The 18,595-nt window shown below is 41.4% G+C and overlaps 1 protein-coding gene across 7 annotated transcripts in view; it reads left to right on the top strand.

The window, feature by feature from the left end:
• Nucleotides 1–11,430, top strand: part of MSRB3 (methionine sulfoxide reductase B3) — an 86,122-nt gene extending 74,692 nt beyond the window's left edge. For all 7 annotated transcript variants that reach the window (XM_048300035.1, XM_048300040.1, XM_048300034.1 and 4 more), the window contains 2 exons: nt 3,611–3,708; nt 8,665–11,430. In XM_048300035.1, the coding sequence (XP_048155992.1) occupies nt 3,611–3,708; nt 8,665–8,829 (263 nt within the window). In that variant the 3' untranslated portion in view covers nt 8,830–11,430. The remainder of the gene's footprint in view (nt 1–3,610; nt 3,709–8,664) is intronic.
• The last annotated feature ends 7,165 nt before the right edge of the window (nt 11,431–18,595 follow it).

Below are 18,595 nucleotides of genomic sequence, written 5' to 3'. Positions count from 1 at the left end.
AAAACTCTAGCTGCTGTTCACACACACAAAAATGTGAATGTCATTTGAAGTTGTTCATTCATCTGGGAAACTCCTCCCATCCTCATCTTGTCTCTTGCAATTACCCTTTGCCCCTTTCCTCCAGAAGCTGTTTCTTCCTAGCTGGTATGTTTTACCTCCTTTGAAAGACAACAACCTGGCTCCTGCTGCCCATCAGATGTGGGCTAGACTTGTCAGAAGGCCATCACCCAAGGAGGGTTGAGTCTCAGAACCAAAGGGTCTCCACCAGTGCTCAGCCTCTGCAGTGCTAAGGGTTACTGTTTCTCTCAGCTTAGCAGAAGCACAAGAGATCCAAAATGGTCATCTTCACTCCTATCCCTACAGGAACATGCCTTTAACAAGTAGCCAGATAGCCTTCAAAGGTGGGCTGAAGATTTAATGCACAGCTAAGACCAGCCTAAAATGTAGAGGTAGCCAACCATTTTGCAGCTTTACAGCAGGAAGGAGGCAGGAGTGCAGGAGGGCAGGAGTGGAGGGGCTGCAGCCAGGGACACAGGTGAAGTGGCCTGGGGCCTGCAAAGTGGAGGCCACTGCTGGGTCATTTACCACTTACACAGCCAGAGAGTTTATGGCTGGCTTTCCACACCACTGGGAGTTGCCTGATATGCAGGCAAGCAGACTACTCCTGCTACAACTTTTTCCTGGCAGCTTTTGAAGTACCCAAATTGGTGTGAGAAGGCTTAGCAAATTATCAGATGGGTTTTCCACGCTAGCTCAGGAGAGGAAATAAGACCGCAAAAGAGGATTGATTTTCTGGTGAGTCTGGCTCATCAACTCAATGAGCAATTCACTCATCTTCCTCTCAAGGTCAACAGAGTGACGGTGTGTCTCACTGTGCCCTTCAGGACCTTTTCTGTTCCAAGGTTTTCTCAGTTTTCAGTTAACCGTCACAGAGTTAGTGGTTTGTCTTGGTAGTGCTGGTGCCTGGCCTGCCATGTTACTCACAAAGAGATGGCTTGGCAGGGAGTTAAAAGTACACACTGTGGAGGTCTGTTTCCTAGTCCTTCTCTTGGGGACCATATGTGACAGTGGTGGAACCTTTGGAACACATGTAGCATGAACTGACAGTCTAATCTGAAGCCACTCCAGTTGGGTACAAAGACTACTTTAGGAGAAGCTTGCCTGTTTATATAGCTTTCAGATTACTTCATTTTTCAAAAGTGCGTGGAGTGCATCCAAAGCAAATAATTTTTCTCTGGTGAATGGGAAGACCAAAAGGAGAAGTCCAGAGAAAGAGGGATGGATGGTCTTTCTTAATGTCAAAGCTGACATAAACACATCTCCTTCAAACTCTTCTCACAAGATAATTTTCTCAGCAAGACACAGATTGCTTCAATCTCTGTGTTGCAGTCTTTGAAGCTTCCCCCTTATTGCTATAATGAAGGAGGCATGGTTTTCTTTGAGAATTTCTGCAGCCCTGAAGTTTGCCTTCTCTAAAGGCTTTCACATGATCACATAGTTGGTTGTTCCAAAGAGCTCTCTCTTTGAAACTCCTCTGCCATCACACAAGGGCAAACTGGTATGTCTGCTTTGCAAAATTATTAAAAAAACAAAAAAAGGCTTCATTAAAAATATTCTGACTAGCTCTATGTAAGACCTCAATTTTCATTAGACAGAGGCTCAGCTAAGAAGATGACAAATGGTGTTGGAAAAGAGCCACCAATTAGAAGACATAAATTTTTCTGTCAACACGATAACCCTTTTTACAAAACTTGTCATATGCTTACTCCTTTTCTGTTTGTGAAGGTAGTTGTTTGACAGCAACATTTTGCATGAGGGGAAGAATTTATAAATTGGTTTTTTTACAGTTATCATTGCTGCATTGTTTTGAGTTCCTGCCTTGTGGGATGTTTTCCCTGTTCAGGGTTCTTGCTCCTCAGTCTGCCTGCTGTCTGTAACTCTTTCATTTGTAATAATTGGAGAGAGGGGGATGACTCTTCTTATTTCTGCAATGAGTTCTGGTGTGGAAACACTTGTGGTAGTAGTAGGCACCTTGGGAGCTTAGGACTTGTGGCTTGCAATGCCTTCAGGTAGCTTAGAAGTGCTACTGTATGTGTGTTCCGAAAAGGAGGAGAAACACATTTCTGAGCATTTCTTTGTTTAAAAGAGTATGTTGGTTATGCTTATATCCTAATAAATGTTCTTCCATATTTAATAATCTAAGATACAACTGAAGTTGTATGGATCTTTTTCCAGTTTACACATTTTCTCTACCCGCATTCAGAAATGTTGATAGCTTCCGCATCTCTTTTTACTGTACAGAAAATTTTACTCACTTTTCTTATGGAAAGCTATATGCATTCTTTATTCATCTGCATGCAGTGATTCACAGCTGCTGCTGTGTTTCTTAATAGCTTATTGCAAGTCATTTTATGAAATCATCAGTAGCAAAAGCTTAACAGATATTAGGAGAAGAAACTAGGAAATTTTCTGTTCTTGGGCATATGTGTAATACAGGGAGAGAGCAAGAGCTGCCCGCACGTGTTATATTTGGCAAGAGACTGAATGAGAAGGACAGATAGCTGGTGAGATTTCAGATGGGCACTGGTAGATGCTGACATGACCTTAAAGCCTGTCAGGTGCTTATGTGGGAACCCTGCTTCAGGAAATGGAGCATTATGACGGCTTTTGTGGAGTGGCTGAAAAGTTACTGTGTATTGGATATCTTCTGGGTCACCAAATAGACCTGCCTTGTTGTTTACCTGTGTTGTGGAGAGGGGGAGAGTTAGCATGGAATAGTTAAAGGGTGGAAGGTCATTATTTTGGTAAGTGGCCATTACTGGTAGGTCAGGTACACAGCTCATCATCATCTGGTGTCAGGTCATGCAGCTCAGTGCTCAGCTATCAGCTGCATTGAACATGTGCATTAGTGAGTGCAGTTGTTTTATCCTGCATGCAGACCACATGCAGATCATCCACTAGTGTCTAATATAGGCATAGTTATGATTCCACCTGTCCATGTCTGATCTGAAGCACTCGTTACTGTTTTGACATGAGACACAATAATAATCATCTCACTGCCTCTAACGTGTATCTGCACACATCCTTTTGGGGCTTGCCTTGCTGAAGGCAAAGGTTAAGGCATGTTTTGGGGCTCCAAATTGCAATTTCAGAACTCTTTTTTTTAAGTACCTTTATATTGCAAAAGCAGAAGCATTTGTGTTCCATAAAGCCTTGCTGTTTGTCTTCAGGGTAGAATCTGTGGGGTTTTTTTAACTGGTAGTTAAAGCTTTGTTAAAGTTAAAAGTTAAAGTTAAAGAATTGGCTTACCTGGGACCTTTGTCTCTGAGCTAAACTGCTATTGCTACTTGTGGTGGAGTGCAGGAATCCCTGTGGAGATGGAAGTTGGGCAGCTAGTGGCAACATTACTTCTTTTCTGTAAACAACTTTGTATTTGAGGGGGAAGTACCAAAGTACCTAAGTGATTTGGAATAAAAAATCTCCATTTCGTTATTTCCATGCTCTGGAGTGAGAGAAACATTTTTCAAAGTGTGATTCTGTCCTGCTTTCTGCAATGCTATCTGCCACAAAGACACCCTCTTTTTTTACCTATCTTGTTCCTCTTTTCCAGGTTGGCCTTCCTTTTATGATGTGATCAGTCCCGATGCAATTACTTTCAACGATGATTTCTCCTATGGGATGCATCGGATTGAAATATCCTGCAGTCAGGTTAGTTTGCAGCACACACAGACCATTCCAATGGCAAAGGCTGCAAAAACCATTACAGCGTGCTGTGCTTTCCTTGAGATTTGCAAACCTTTCAGTTCTATTAAATAGTAATCATTGTGAGAGAGCACAATGGGTTGTAGGTATAAAAGCTGGGTGGAACAAGCTGAAGGCACAAAGGGATCGTTGGAATGCACATTGTTGTCTCATGTGAGATTTAACAGAGCAGATGTAAATGGTTGGACTCGGTGCTGAGTTTACAAAAATAGTCTTCCTGGAGAGGGTCTCTTCAAAGGAGCTCCTGAGCCTGAGCCTGTCCGACTGACTCCACACGTGAGCAGTTGAGAGAAGTCGAAAGCAGTGGAGCGACTGTCGGTGTGCTGATTCCATCACTCTACATTACTGTGCATCCATGCTAACTCATTCCCAACACTCATTCCCAGCGCAGTCCTAATGGCTGCCTCAAACAATCCCATCTGCTGTAATAATGAAGTCAGTAGACATTCAAAACATGCCCAAAATTTCCGTTATCTGTCTTGTTCTACTTTCTCTCATGCTTTGTGCTCCCCTCCTTTCCGTGAAGGGAATGGCACAGTCATTACCTAGCAAAGGGAGAAGCTGCTGCATTGGTATTCAGCAGCTGTACCCAGCAGCTTGCAGTCTTCTAGCTCCAGATGCTCAAACTCCTCCTGAGAGAAGCAGCAGGTTCATTTGGGCAGTGATAATATGGTGTTCTTCCAGACGGTGTTGTTGGGGGGGGTAACTTTTATCCCTGACAATATGCATCCTTAGTAGTCAGTCAGTCCTCATATATAAGGCTCAGAATGAGTTAAGAAACTTCTCAAGAGTGTCCATTAACTTCAGTCAGCGTAGAGCATTTGGCCCAATATGTTAATGGCCAAATTAGCATGTCTGCTAGTTTGTCATGTGTACTACGTAATTCTGAAGTTTTAACATTGATGATATGCTTTAGAAGATCCATGGGAACCTCCATGTGGGAATATTCACTTCCCTAAATTTGCTAGCAAGGTATAAATGAGACTGCAGATTGGGAAGTTCGTGCTTCACCAGTGGTTACTGGCGTAATCAAAAATGCAGTTTAGTCTCTTCAGCTCTGCTTAGTAGGCCTGAATAGTGCTCAAATCTGCTTACTGCCAACCTGCTGAGCCTGTATCTGCTGCACACTTCAGGAGATGGCCAGAGCTCCTGAGAAGCCCAAGGAGGCCTGTGGTCAGGCCAAGGAATCTGGGAATGTCGTTTACCTGTTGCCAAACAAAATAGTGTTAGCAGACCTGAGACCAGCAATATTAGCAGCAGTCACATGCAGATGCCATATAATCAAAGCAAAACTAAAATCTGAAGGAAAAAATATGATCAAGGTTGCTGTGTAATCCAATAGCAACTTCCTACCAGCTATTCCAGCTTCCTGGGGCAGTAACCTCACAGATGATCAAGTCACACAGGAAAACAGCTTGAGGAGTGGTGAGCATCTTTGCAGCCAGTGCTCAGCACAGCTAATACTGCTGCATTGTGTAGCTGCCCTAGGAGCGTGAATCATACATGCAGCTGCAAAAGAATGCAGTTTTACTGCAACCTGCAAAGCAGTGGTATTGATATGACAGACCTTGATAGAACTGAAGGGAAATACCAACTCCCACACCCAAAACCTTATTAATCCTTTGCAGATGAAAAAGTAGTTGATTTTTCTTTAAAAGTCCTTCCCACTTGTCTGAGAGAATTAAAAAATATTTTTAAATGTTCTTCATTATAGAAAGCAAACACATGGGAAAAACCACTGTAATATTAATCAAATTCATCCATGGGATTATCCTAGAAATAACTTCCACAGTTTTTTGGAAACGCATCACCCTAGATGTATTTAAAAGGTCAGTGATTAGTGACAGGTAGAAGTTAATATAAATGCAGTTAAGGAATACTATAAAACTGGCTGCATCTCTTTTTTTCCTCTGTCCTGTTAAAGAGTCCCTTTCCCTGTGGTCTCTCTAGCTACTATCTGTACCTGTAGAAATGAATAAAATTCCGTAGTCACAGGAGTAGTGTTTGCACACCAATAACTTGGACTCTTGACTACAGCAACTGACTGCAAGCTGCTTTCCATGCCTCCCAGCAGCATATTAGAACCAGGAGGCTTGGGAGATCCAAGCATACTGACAGTTAGCAGTGACCACCCGTTTCCTGCTCCTGAGCACATACTTGGAATGCTTTAACCATTTCACTGTCCCAGTGTATTCTGCACAATATATTTATGTGCAAGGCCGCAACAGATAATTGTTTCTTTTTCAGAGTGTCTTCAGGCATGTATATATGTCTTAGAAAAATGGTCAGCACCTATTATGTGTGGGGAGGACAGTAAAGTCAATTCATCCTTTGTAATCTCAGACGAGTGTCAGGTTTCTTATACTGTGATACAAAGGACTGAATTGCATTTCTGTTTAGGGCAGGTGAGTTATAGAGTCCTCTGTACAGAGAATCGCCACATAAATTTTTGGTGAGGGGTAATCTCAAAAGGTAACAAATTTTCCAGTAATTCAATCCTGCTGTGATTCTGACATCACAAAAAGGTGTAATGAGACTACCTTGGACTCTCACACAGCTTCTCAGGTTTTGTGAGGAAAGCCTTTTTGATAGATTGTCTTTGTAGTCTGTATATGAATATATTACTTCTACAGACCATCTCTCTCTGCAGTTTCTCTTGTTCTGTTTCTGTCCAGTAGAGAGGGAATGATTTATCTTTTGTTAAATGTTAGTCTGGAAAAGATCTGTTTAACACTTCCAGCCAGGAGGTTTTGAAGCACTCTTAGTTGAGATGAGATGATTTAATTAGGATGCTGAGCATTTAGAAAAATACTCTCTCTGGGACACTTACTTTTAAACTTTTTTTCCCCCCAAAGGTATGGTTATAGCCAGGTGAAATGCTTCATTTTTAGAAACCCTACTTTCAGAAACAGCTCAGGTTTTCTGTGCATACTAACCTAAAAAAGACCTTCACTATAAAGGAAAATGATAAAAAGAATAACCAGTGGATAATGGAGGAAAGGGTGGCAAGACAGCAGTCTTTCAGGAAGAAGACTTGAAGCTTAGTTTTCTCTAGGTCCCATTCAACTTCCTTTTCCTTCTGCTTATTTCCCATATTTTATCTTCCTTACAAAGCTGAGCAGCTGCTGCTTAACCCAGTCATGGATGCCATTTTCCATTTCCTGTGGGAGCTCATCCTGCTGATACCATGGTCTAGAAGCCCTCAGTTGTTATTGGGATCCTTGGTGGACTGCCATGGCTGTCTCAGTGACACTTCTTCAGGAGCAGGGAGTCTGCCGTGGGATGCGTCTGCATGGGTGCAACTAACAGGTGGGAACACTGAAGTTTCTACCTGCCCTGCTCCTGGAGGCAGTGAAGATTATTGTTTCACCTGTCATTAAATGAGAAGTCTGTCCCACCTAGCTGGTGTGAGAGCCTCCCCCAGCCTTTCAGTCTGTTGAGGGAGTTTAACCTGGAGGCAAGACTTTGCCTGCTTCTACAGACACCTTTCCTGCTGCTTTGGTGAATTAAAGGCCATAACAGCAGGAGAACATTAGCAACACATTAACCACAGGGTAGAGATTTGCCATCACTAATTCATTCAGAGTTTGGAATAATCGCTGTTGCCTCTAAGTATTTGAAATACTATGAATTAATTAAATGTTAAGAATAATTTGCAGTCTTTAATTTTTGCTGTCTGACTGTGAGCCCACGAGCAGGTCTGTGATCTCAATTACATCATTCCAGCTCTCACTGAGATCAGCTATTGACTTGAAAGGCCGAGACTCTTTGGTAAAGCAGCATGACTTCCCTGTTCAAGATAAATATTTCTCCAGTGCAAGGTTTTATTTTTTTATTTCTCATGGCAGGCTGTAAAAAGTAACCTGTGGAATTTAAGTGACTAATTACAAGAAGTTCTTATTATCCAGATTAATTGTCATCTGTAATGGGCAATGATAGTAATCCTAATTTTTGAATAAGGATCAGCAGGGTTAGCTTCTTCAAAATATTGTACTTGTAAAGCAGCCCTTGTAAAGCAAAGGACTGTTACATTTCCTACGTACAGGATGAGTAGTGTTCATCCTGAGTAGCACTGCAAGTATTTGGGTATGATTCATACAGAGCAAAAGTGGCAGCAGACCATTTGTACTTTCATATTTCTTACAAAAAGCAAAATTCAGCATCATTTAGAATTACTCCCAGACAAAGATTATTAATTAAGAAATATTTTACATATCTACACTACAGGTCTTTTTCAGTCACCTGTCCCTATTGCATATATACTATAGAAATTATGAGTTGAGTAGGCTGAGCTCCATCCCCTCTAGGGGCAAGAAGTGCACCCAGAAGGACCTTGATGCTCAGAAGAGTGCCAGGCTATAGAAAGGGAAAGGAAAAAAAAGTGTGAGAGCACACTCCAAAGAATATCTTCAATGCTTTAGGTCCTTGCCAGGATCACCAAAAGGTTTAATGTTTTTTTACCAAGGGGTATAGCAGATGGCTGAAGGCTGAGCAGAGCCCAGAGCTGAGGCTGTCCCTTTCTTACACAGATATCCTTACAGCAGTACGTGAAACATGGGCAGTGCTGCCGTCACCACCCTGTTTTTAACTGAGCTCCTGCCGTGAGATCATTACAGAAACAGGCAGCTCCTCAGAGACGGTGATCCATCCAAGCATACGCAGTGGCATGACAAGAAACACCCAGGAAATTTGGGCTTGGAGTCTTAGGCACCTGTGGTATCTCAGAAGATCATCTTTCTGGATCACTCCTGCAAATAAATGTAGATTGTAAATCCCACTTGAAAGGGCCATGTAGGCACCAGTGCGCTTCCTTGGGAGCAGCTGCTAGTCATTGCTTAACACCACAGTGATGCCATCAAGCTGCACAGAGACACATTGATACTCTATTGTGTTTTGTTTCAGTGTGGTGCTCACCTGGGGCATATTTTTGATGATGGACCTCGCCCAACTGGCAAACGGTACTGCACAAACTCTGCTTCATTATCTTTCAAGCCAGCGGACAAGAGCAACGCTGGAGAAGGCAGCAGTAATGCCAGTCCTGCCCAAACAGGCAAAGCTGAGCTGTAGGATGAAGCAAAGTCTGCAGAAAACTGCATCAATCCCGCACAGCTTACAAGGAATGTTTTCAAGTTGCCTGCTCTCTTATATCCTAAGAATGTTCAAATGTATGAAAGCATTTTGCACCATCCTTCTTCTTCCTCACCTCTTCAGAACTGAGGCCTTGCCTGCCAGTGCATTTACTGTATAATTGGATTGAGAAATGTATTGACTGAGTCCACAGGTTTTCTTTTTTCTTATTTTCTTTGAGATTGCTTTGGGGAATCTTTAAATTGAGAGGCTTTAACATCATTAGTTATTAGTTTCTTCTTAATGCTGTGTTACTTTAGGTTTAAGCACTATTCCTATTTGTGTGGGAAATGGGACTTCTGTTTATCTCCAGTCTATAGGAAAGTTCTGGGCATAAGAAAATCCTGAATTCCTAGCACATCTCTGCTTTGTTCTGACTTGTGAGGCATGCAGCCTTTGGTCATATGTATTCAACCATCTCCCAGCATCAGCCGCACCTTGCAAAAACTTGTAGTTATGGCTGTTCCTTCCCAACTGAAAGAGATGGATGAGGTGTTAAAACCATCCTTTGGCTAATTTACTGCCAAAATTTCAAGGGTGTGGTTGAGAGGATGTAAACATTGTCTCAGCATCTGTGTTTCCCCTTTCTTTGGTATTTAAATCAAGGTTTTAACTAGTACGGCTCACTTTTGCAGGCTACTAATGAGGCTTTGTCTGTTTTTGAGGCCTGTTCAACAAGTGCAACGCAAATCTGAATTAAAGTTGAACTCTACAGGGGGTAATTATATGGGCAAGTGCAGAGATAAACTTGCAAAGTGAAGTAGATGAAGGATGACATTAGGCTCTTTATCTTGTCGGTTGCTTCAAGGATTCAGAAACATGCCAGCTTCTGCTAGAAGGAGTTTAGGAATGAATGCAGAAAAAAGAGGGAGACCCTCCTGACGTATCCAGTTTTAAAGATTAGCTGGTCTGGATGCATACGGCATACAAGATCCAGCCTTTAATTTGTGCAATTGCGGTGTAGGACATGAGTGACAGCGTTGGTGTAAGAAATGAATTTGAAAAACGCCTGTCACAGCCCCAGAAGTTTTCATGTAGCAAAATTCACTGTCCCATAAGATGTTTTTCACAGCTGCTTTTAGATTTTGTTGGCTAACACTTAGAATTGTGCATAATACTGTTCTTTAAGCTATCCTATACAGCATTTGCTAACACCACTTTGCCTTTAAACGCTGAGAGACTTAATGAATACGGTATTTACTTTTACTAGCAAACTTTGTGACTAACATGTTTGGATCCAATTTTATTTTTGGTAGGAACAAAGCAACTGTTTTTTATGGAAGCAGGAGTGAGGTTTTTATGTCAGTGATAATAAACATATTGTAGCGGTTTGAATCTAAAGTTCAAACACCCTTCAGTTAAAATATAGCTACTGTGAAAGCATAGGGAATGGTCAGAATTGCCTTTTTTTTAGCAACAGTAGAAAGACATGAAAAAAACATACTGCACCCTATCATTTAATAGATGCAAATAAGGATGATAAGTATTTACAGCTAAAACGCTTGGGCTGTGGTGAGCACCTACTCATATGAGTATTCCCCCAGTTGCCATGCAAGGAATTGCTCTTTAGCTGCAGGAAAGGTTGTGCAGATTGACCTTTGGTGTTTCAAGGCAATCGAGTTTCTCCTAGTGTTGTTAGGTTTTAGCAATTTCTTCTGGAAGGACTACTTTTATCCCTTGCTCTTATTTAAAGAATAGTAGGTTTTCTCTACCACATGTTCTGACACAAACATTAAAAAGACAGCATCTATAAAAATGTGGTACATAAATGTGGTTTAACTCCAGATTGCTGTTTGATTTAAGTATTATCAAATTTCAGTATATTCCTGCCTTATGCTAAAGAAATATATTACTTAAGCTTCAGAACACAGTAATGTATGCTGTCCTACAGGAGATTGATTTTTGCAGGATATGGAATGCAATGAAATGAGTCAATATGGTGAGGTGTATGTGATCTCTGGGAGTTAGATCATTTCATATAGGAAATGCGTTGTTCTCGTGCACAAGCTATACCGCAGCGCAGTGCAAGGTAAGATAGATTTCCTTTTATTGCTCTTAGAAGATGCTAGTAAGGGCTAGTATTGAACCCTCCAAATTTGATTCAGTCTGGTGATGATTGTGACAGAGGAAACTTGGGAGCTGAGCACAATGTATAGAATAATGGAATATATCTGTATGTTTAAATTTTGCACTGTCTAGATGCTTATAAAAACTGAATGCAAACTCTGTAGAAATAGCAAACTATATTTTCTAATATCTCTATTTTAGATGTTTAAATAAGATATCTTAAAAATCATGTAAGTCACACGTTATTTATATATACTATATATATATAAAATTGCACTTGTTTTTTATATATATATACGTACACACACATATATTATTTGAGTATAATTTTAGCCTTCTGTACCTTTTTAATAATGAAAACCTTTCCACAAGAGGGTTCAATACTTTTAAGAAATCAAATATACATTTTTCAAATCAAATTTGTTTTCGTATACTTGCTGTACACAAATATAAAATAAATTTCTTTATAAATAACTCTGTTCTGCTTTGTTATTTATCTGGTTTTATGTCAGGTTTTTGCATCCTTCACTGCAGCATGTCTTAGGGAACTGCTTTTACTTTGCTTTCCCCTAACTTACTGTGAGTATTACACATACACTGCCTTATGTCCAGTAGGTTTCTGGCAGGGCCACAGCGCTGCAGGGTACCAGGTGTCCTTGCACCTACCAGCTTTCAAAAGACTATTACAAACACCCAGGCCCCAATAGGGCAAGGAAATGTTTAGAGAAAGGCTCAACTTTACCTTAGCAGAAATTTTAGCCTCTTCCGAAAGATTCGGTGTGGGATGTGGTGGGTTGCAGGCAGTCAAGCATGTCATAGGAGCCGTGCAGTGCCCAGGCTCTGTCTGCAGCGGAGGAGTGTAGCTGGCAAGTAGGTTTCTGCCAGTTTGATCTCCAAGGATGAGGGTCTGGAATACTGCACAGGTAGCAGGTTAATGCCATGTGGTAAATCAACCCTGCAGGGGGTTTTAAAAGATAGGTGCAAGGGAGGGGTAGAAGTTGCAGGCTGTTTTTAAACCAGCTTCCATGTTCGTGTTTGTGGGAACCAGAGAGTTACATCAAAATTAAATCCCTTGCTAATTGTTCTCCGACATTGCCAAGTGTCCAGATGACACACTGCACACTTATTTTACAAGTTTAGTATGATCCCTATTAGTCCAAAAATTAATCCCTTGGGGCTCTCCCATCCACTGTACTTCCCTCTCGAAACTGTAATAGTTAGATATTTCTGAAATGAGATACTAACTTGTAGCCACTAAAGAAAGATGCAGAGCTGGATGCCCCATGGTGGCTTTGCCCTGTACTCCCAGCAAAACTTGGCCAGTCTGTCAGCACCCAGAGGCGGTGTGCTGATCTAAGGCAGATCTTCAGAAGCATTCAGTCCTTTTGCTGGTGCTACCCTGGCAGCAGACACAGGGGATGGCTCTGTGCTCCAATCTAGATCAAGGCAGGCTGTGTCTTGCAGTGCATGGCATGCAGTTTTTCTTAACACACATATGTGCCCCACCACTTCAAAACCAGAGAAACTTCTAGTAAGAGACACTCTCCCAGCTGCTCCTGGTGTTCCCCAGGGTGCCCCGGCCACAGGATGGGAGAAGCAGTGGTGGCAGGATCAGCCACACTATCTAAGGCCAACTAACCATCTGCTTTGAGATTCTCTTACTGTAGTAGGTTTATGGCTTCCATATTTAAAAGGCACTTGAATCGTAAGCCTTTTTCACAAGCTCTGTCAGGAATCATACACTAAAACAAAACCCCAGTGTGTATATATGAAGTACTTAAAACTGAGGCCTTACCACAGTGACTACAGCATGTAAATAAGACAGCATCATAAGTCAGGGTTTCTGTTGGGGTGGCAGCAAAGAATGCATTGTCACAAGCATGATGCCAAGTGTGGATGCAAATGTTGGTATTCAGTTGTACTGAATGGTCTTAGTCTTAATTCAGTTAAGCTTGTTTTGCAGTCCATTTACCCAACTGATTTTGTGTTAGACCTTCTCTAATAGAATTTGTGATATGTATTCATTTTCTCTTATTGTTCATTCTGTTACAAAATGTCACTGTATGGCCATCAGTCCTCTTGTCTTCATCCGTGGTCTGGGAGGGAATGTGAAATACATGACACAGGCTGCTTTTCTGGTCCTAACTCAGCATTTCAAAATCATTCCCTCTCTCTTCCTATCCCTGAAGGAATTTAAGGATGAAAACAAAACAGATGTTTGCGTTTTCTGCATTGCAATCAGTGTGCTCTATACCCACTTGTTTACAGAATGAATGGCAGGGTATTCAATGGCACCAGAAGCAAATTCGTCAGCTTCCAAGTTCGGTAGAGTAAAAAAAAAATGTTGCTTAGCACACTGGAAAACTGAACTAATACTCCTTGGTTTATTGACTATTTAAATGAGGCCACCTACAGGTCCCACAATAAACCTGCAAAAATGTCTAATTCTGCATAAGTGAAGACCTACATTCCAGTCTGGCTTGCTCCCACTTTATTGTAAAGGGAAGTCATACACCACAAGGCTGGGCTAGGCTTTTCAGAGCAAAGCCATGGCAGCACCCAACTATCTTCTTCTTACAGTCACTTAAAAAAAAAAGAAGGTGAGATAATACTTGCAAACACACCCCAGTGAAGTCACTGGAGTAGCCAGACGCCAAGCAGTGTAGGCAGGTGACACCCTGAAACCACTATACACAGGGCTACCAGTGTAGTATTAAGTGTACTAAGCAAAAAGGTCTCAGTTATGTCCACATGTTTTTGGGATCAGGACCCACTTGAGCAGCCAAATAAGGCAGGAAAAGTACACTCAGAAGCCTTCCCCGAAGACATCCTAGGACTTGTAGCCAGCCTTCTCAGACATTTTTCTTAGCCAATATAGCCATCAGAAAAGAGAAATGGTTCCAGACGAGAAAAGACAACAAGCTTCCATTTGCAAATTCCAGTCTTACTCTTGTTAGACAGCTTGCAAACAGTTGACATTTCACTCTGCAGATGTCTTAGCCAGTGCACTCTCAGTTGTTGCTCTTTGTAGTTTTCCAGACAATGACACATTATTATTTTCTTTTCACTGTGGAATAAAAACTATCTAAACTGTGGCTTCATCTTGTCTTAGACCTTGTACTTTTCACTTCTTGTATGCCCAGGTGAAAGGAGTATCTGTTCCCCAACATACAAGCAATTGCCTGTTGGCAATAGAAGAACCGTGACAAGTTGTGTGTGCCCACCTGCTGGGAAAAGTAGCAGTTCTTTAGAAAAGCAAATAAAATACATCTTTGTCAGCCTCTTAAAGAGGACAAGTTGATTTCGTGTGTGGGATAGTTAATGTTCATGTTTTTCCAGGCTGCCCTAGAGCCCTTGTTCTTATATTTCTAGTATTGTCTCGTCCAGTTTACAACTTTATTATTGTATGTTTCATAGAAACACGAACATCTGGAGAACATCCTCAGGTATAACTGCTGGGCAGTGCAGAAAATATCTGGTGTGATCTGAAACAGCTTTTTCTTCCCATGAAAGTACACCCCTGGGACTGGGAAATTTCAAAGGTCTGTAATGGTGTAGAGATCCTTTCACCTCCAGAACTCCACATTTGCCCTAGGTCTGTAACAGCCAGCATCCCTGGTGATTTCTTAGCTGTTCGCTGGGTTTTTTTGTGAAATTAGTTGGTGCTGGGACCAGTTCACAGAAATCACTGTGGTGATGATGCTGCAGCTGGTAAGAAGATTGAATTCCTTGCTGTAAGAACAGTTGGTTTCCATCTAGAGATCAGTCAGGAGATGGAAGGGTACCTGGATGGTGGGAAAGAGGAACTTGCATTTTGCTCCATGGTGTTTGCACCTCTGCTTCGCCTGAAACTGCATGGATTTCCATCATGGCACTGTTAAGATCACATTTAACTCAGGACAATTAAAATAACACAGACTTGTGAAACCCTGTAGAAATAGGTCCTAAATCTTAACCTCATTCTGGTATGTGTCTAACATCACTGACTTTAGTGAAACAAAGCTCCTATGAATCTGAAGTGATAAAAAGGACTGCTGGGAAAGGTTTCTCAACATACTTGAGATAAAATATTTTCAAGAATCCTTAAAATCTTTGACAGGAACAGGATGCCTTTGGAAAATCCTAGTCCTCAAAATAACTAGTGCAGAGAATATAAGTCCTAAAAGCCATGGACCAAATTCTCAAGAGAGGTCTGTACCACCAAAGCCCAGCACTGCTAACTCCTTAGTGAACCAGTGCCCCAGCTGCCTCTGTGCATGCACCCCCACTGCTCTGTTTGCATGCCTTCCTTTACATGCTGCAGAAGGTAGTTGCAATCACAGTATTTTCATACACTTTTGCTGCTTGAGCCCTGTCGTACTGGATTTTGAGAAAGGTGATCATTTTATCTTGTTCCTAGTTTGAACATTTTCTAGGGGAAAAAATTCAGACAGCTTTTTTTTCCCCCCCAAAACTGAGAAAAGTGTAAACAGTATCTGGAATTTGTTGTTTTTGTGTTGTCAACTTCAGCTTTGCAGGCTACCACCAGTCCCAGCAGTCACCAATGACCATGAATTCAGTATTCTCTGTTGATAAATTACAATTTTATCTTTGTTTGGCTAGGGCTTTTAGTAGCCTGCCAACTCAAAACCATTGCCTAATATATCATTAGAGGGCAAATACGTTCCTGTGTATGTCTGTGGTGTATAAGCGGCTCCTACCACAGCCTGGACATTCCAGCATCCTGCTGAGGAAGGAAAGCAGTGCCTCAAATAATTTAGGCTGCAGATTTTTCTTTTCAAATGAAACATGTTTTTGTTTTTCAAGGTCAGACACTTGGGGCTGTTCAGGTCACAAGACGCCAGAGACTGTTTACTTTGGAAAACAAGGACGTTGGTGGTGGGAGGTGCTTTTAGCAACACCCAAATCTGGTGTTTTAAACCAAACAGCACCCTGGGCAAAGGGCAGCTTTGCTCATCCTTACTGACACCATGACATTGAGCAAGAGCATCCAAGATCTGACAGATGGACATGCAACAGGGATAATATTTGGTTTTCTCACTTACGAACTCACGTACCTCAAAGCATGTGGAAGATCCTCAGATGAGAGGAATAAATATTTTGTGTTGACTGCAGTCAGTGTTTACAGTGGAAGGTGATTTCTTGAAAGGCTGAGACAGTGCCCAGTAGTGGGTTTTATCTAAAAGCATTTTGGTCATAGTGGAGCAGAATTTTTCCTACACCCAGACACCAAGTGAGATGGTAGGTTTTCCTGCTTTCCTTTGGGTATTTGATTTCATCTTTCAGATGATTCTACAATTGAGGCTATGGAGATTTCTCAAAGTCAGATTTTCTTCTCAGTCATCAGTGGAAAAAGAGAAGAAATTATTCTTTGAGAAGTTGATATTGGGTGGCAAGAAAGAAATGGTGTGATAGGTTCCTACTAGTAGTACAAATGGAGGCACGTTTAGATACAGTTTTGCTTCCCTTCTGAGTGGCATTGCAGGGCTGAAGCTGACTGAGCGGGATGCACAGCTTTGCTCCTCCTTGCTGACTGGCCAAGCCTGCTCTGTCTAAGAGTACAGGAATTGTCATATCTGTGGACAGCTCAGCTGAAAAGGCACGGTCTCCTAGACCCTATCGAATCCGCTCAGGAGAAAGCATCTGTCTCCAGCCATTTCCATCCCTCTGGGTGGCCATGCATGAGTTCATATATACTGTTTAAAAATGTCAGTCTTTCTGTATGTGAATTTTTTTTCATCCAAGCTTTTATACCACAAACCAAAATTGCCATAGATAACTACTTTACCTCTGTGAAGACATTTGTTTCCTGTTGATATTTAATTAGTAGATGCATTCCATGGGTCAAGTTAGAGGGCAAAAATAAAAGTCAGTTTTAGAGGATTCAGGCTATTCCTAACCAGCATGGTATTTAGAAATGTTAAACTGCAATAAAAATCCACATCTGTGTGGACTCACCTAGAGTTTCACAACAGCTGTGAGAATAGGGCGCCGGGCTTCCTATTTCAAATGTCTTCAAAACATCCCTTCAAAAAATCTCTATTAGGTGTTAGGAGTAGAACCTGGGACATCCAGTTTCACAGTTTTAACCATTTAAGTGAGATGAATAAAATAGGGTTGGTTTCAGAAATGCACTGTAAATGGATTACTGTTTTAGCCCTGAAAATAAACATTTCTTCCAGCAGTATAAAAGTGAGGGGAGTGTTCACCAGTGTAGGAAACACACATCTCTTTTCTCCAGTGACTAAAGCAGACTAATGAGAGCTATCAAACTTGCTAGAAGGAAAGCCTTTCATTGCCTCACACTGGTAAAATCTAAATGTTTTCTGTATTTTTGCTTCCGATTAACACCAGCGTCAAAGAGAGACAAATAGCAGGCAGTATCGGCGTCCCACAATAGTCCATGTGCTCTTCATGGCAGTGAGTAAATATGGAGAGGCAAGGGCTGCAACCCCAGGAGACAACTACATGAACCACCCAAGACATACCCAGTTACCTTGAGCCTAATCTACCTTGAGCCAAGTTAACTACATTTAAAGCCACTGCTGCTCCAGACAAAAGCAGGAGTATGAACTCTGCTGCTTTCTGTAAGGAAGGAAAAATGGGAAAAATGGCAGAGCTGAGCTAGTGGTCCAGGGGGCCAGAGCCATGAGGACAGGTAGAGAAATTGCTTGTACAGGCAGATCCCAATGAGTCACTGACTTCTGCTTTCCAAATGCTTCCTGGGCAATGCATAATTTCAATGTGTTTGTCATTATATAGAGAAAAATCCGAACTCCATTCCACTTGATCAGGCAGCTTGTCCTTATCAAGATCTGTGGGCTGGGCAGTCAACTGTTGGAGGCCTGTAAAAGAGTAAGCCTGGGATTGTTCACAGGTTGGTACTTAGAGATGACTTCGGATCACCTTGGGCAACCACTATTTTTAAAAGACAGACGTTACTTAAGAATATTTATATTTTGAGAGAAACCAGATAACCTGGGGCAAAATGCTCAGCTTCAGCTCACAAAGAGTTTTCATGCCTGAGATTGTATTACAGTTTCAAAAATTCACAGCAAAGGCTCCAGATTTGTTTGAAGACATGCATGAAGAATTATATGGTGAAATGTTTCATTCTGGCTGTGAAAAAAGTTAATTCAAAACAACTAAAACATCAGCCATAAAGATGTACAACATTTTTCAGGAAGCCCTGTCCACCTTGAACTAATGTTTTCTTAAAAAACAGCCTGCCTGTAATAATCACTGTTACTGAAAAGACATCCCAAGGTTGCTGTATGGAAATATGTTAAATACACTCTGAAATCCAATCTAATATAATTTCAACATTAGAGCTCATTCATAATCCTGTATTAAAAGCCTATGCAATTTTCATGAAATATGTCTGTCTCTGTAATCATGAATGCTGAATATTGTCATGACTTTCCAAGAATTTTCAGCTTCAATGCAGAGGAAAGAAAACTCTTCCAACTGGACTTCTACACCACTGAGAAGAAATAACAATAACAGCTCTAAACGTAAAATAAACATTTCTGGAAAAGTACTATCTTTTCAAAGAGGCTATAGTCTGAATTTCAAGCTACTAGTAATATGACACAGAGGCTTTGAATGTGCCTGTGGCTACAGCTCCTTGCTTTGTGTG

The sequence above is a fragment of the Corvus hawaiiensis genome, chromosome 4 (assembly GCF_020740725.1).
Source record: "Corvus hawaiiensis isolate bCorHaw1 chromosome 4, bCorHaw1.pri.cur, whole genome shotgun sequence".
Lineage (NCBI taxonomy): Eukaryota > Metazoa > Chordata > Aves > Passeriformes > Corvidae > Corvus > Corvus hawaiiensis.
This window is presented reverse-complemented; position numbering and strand designations above follow the sequence as displayed.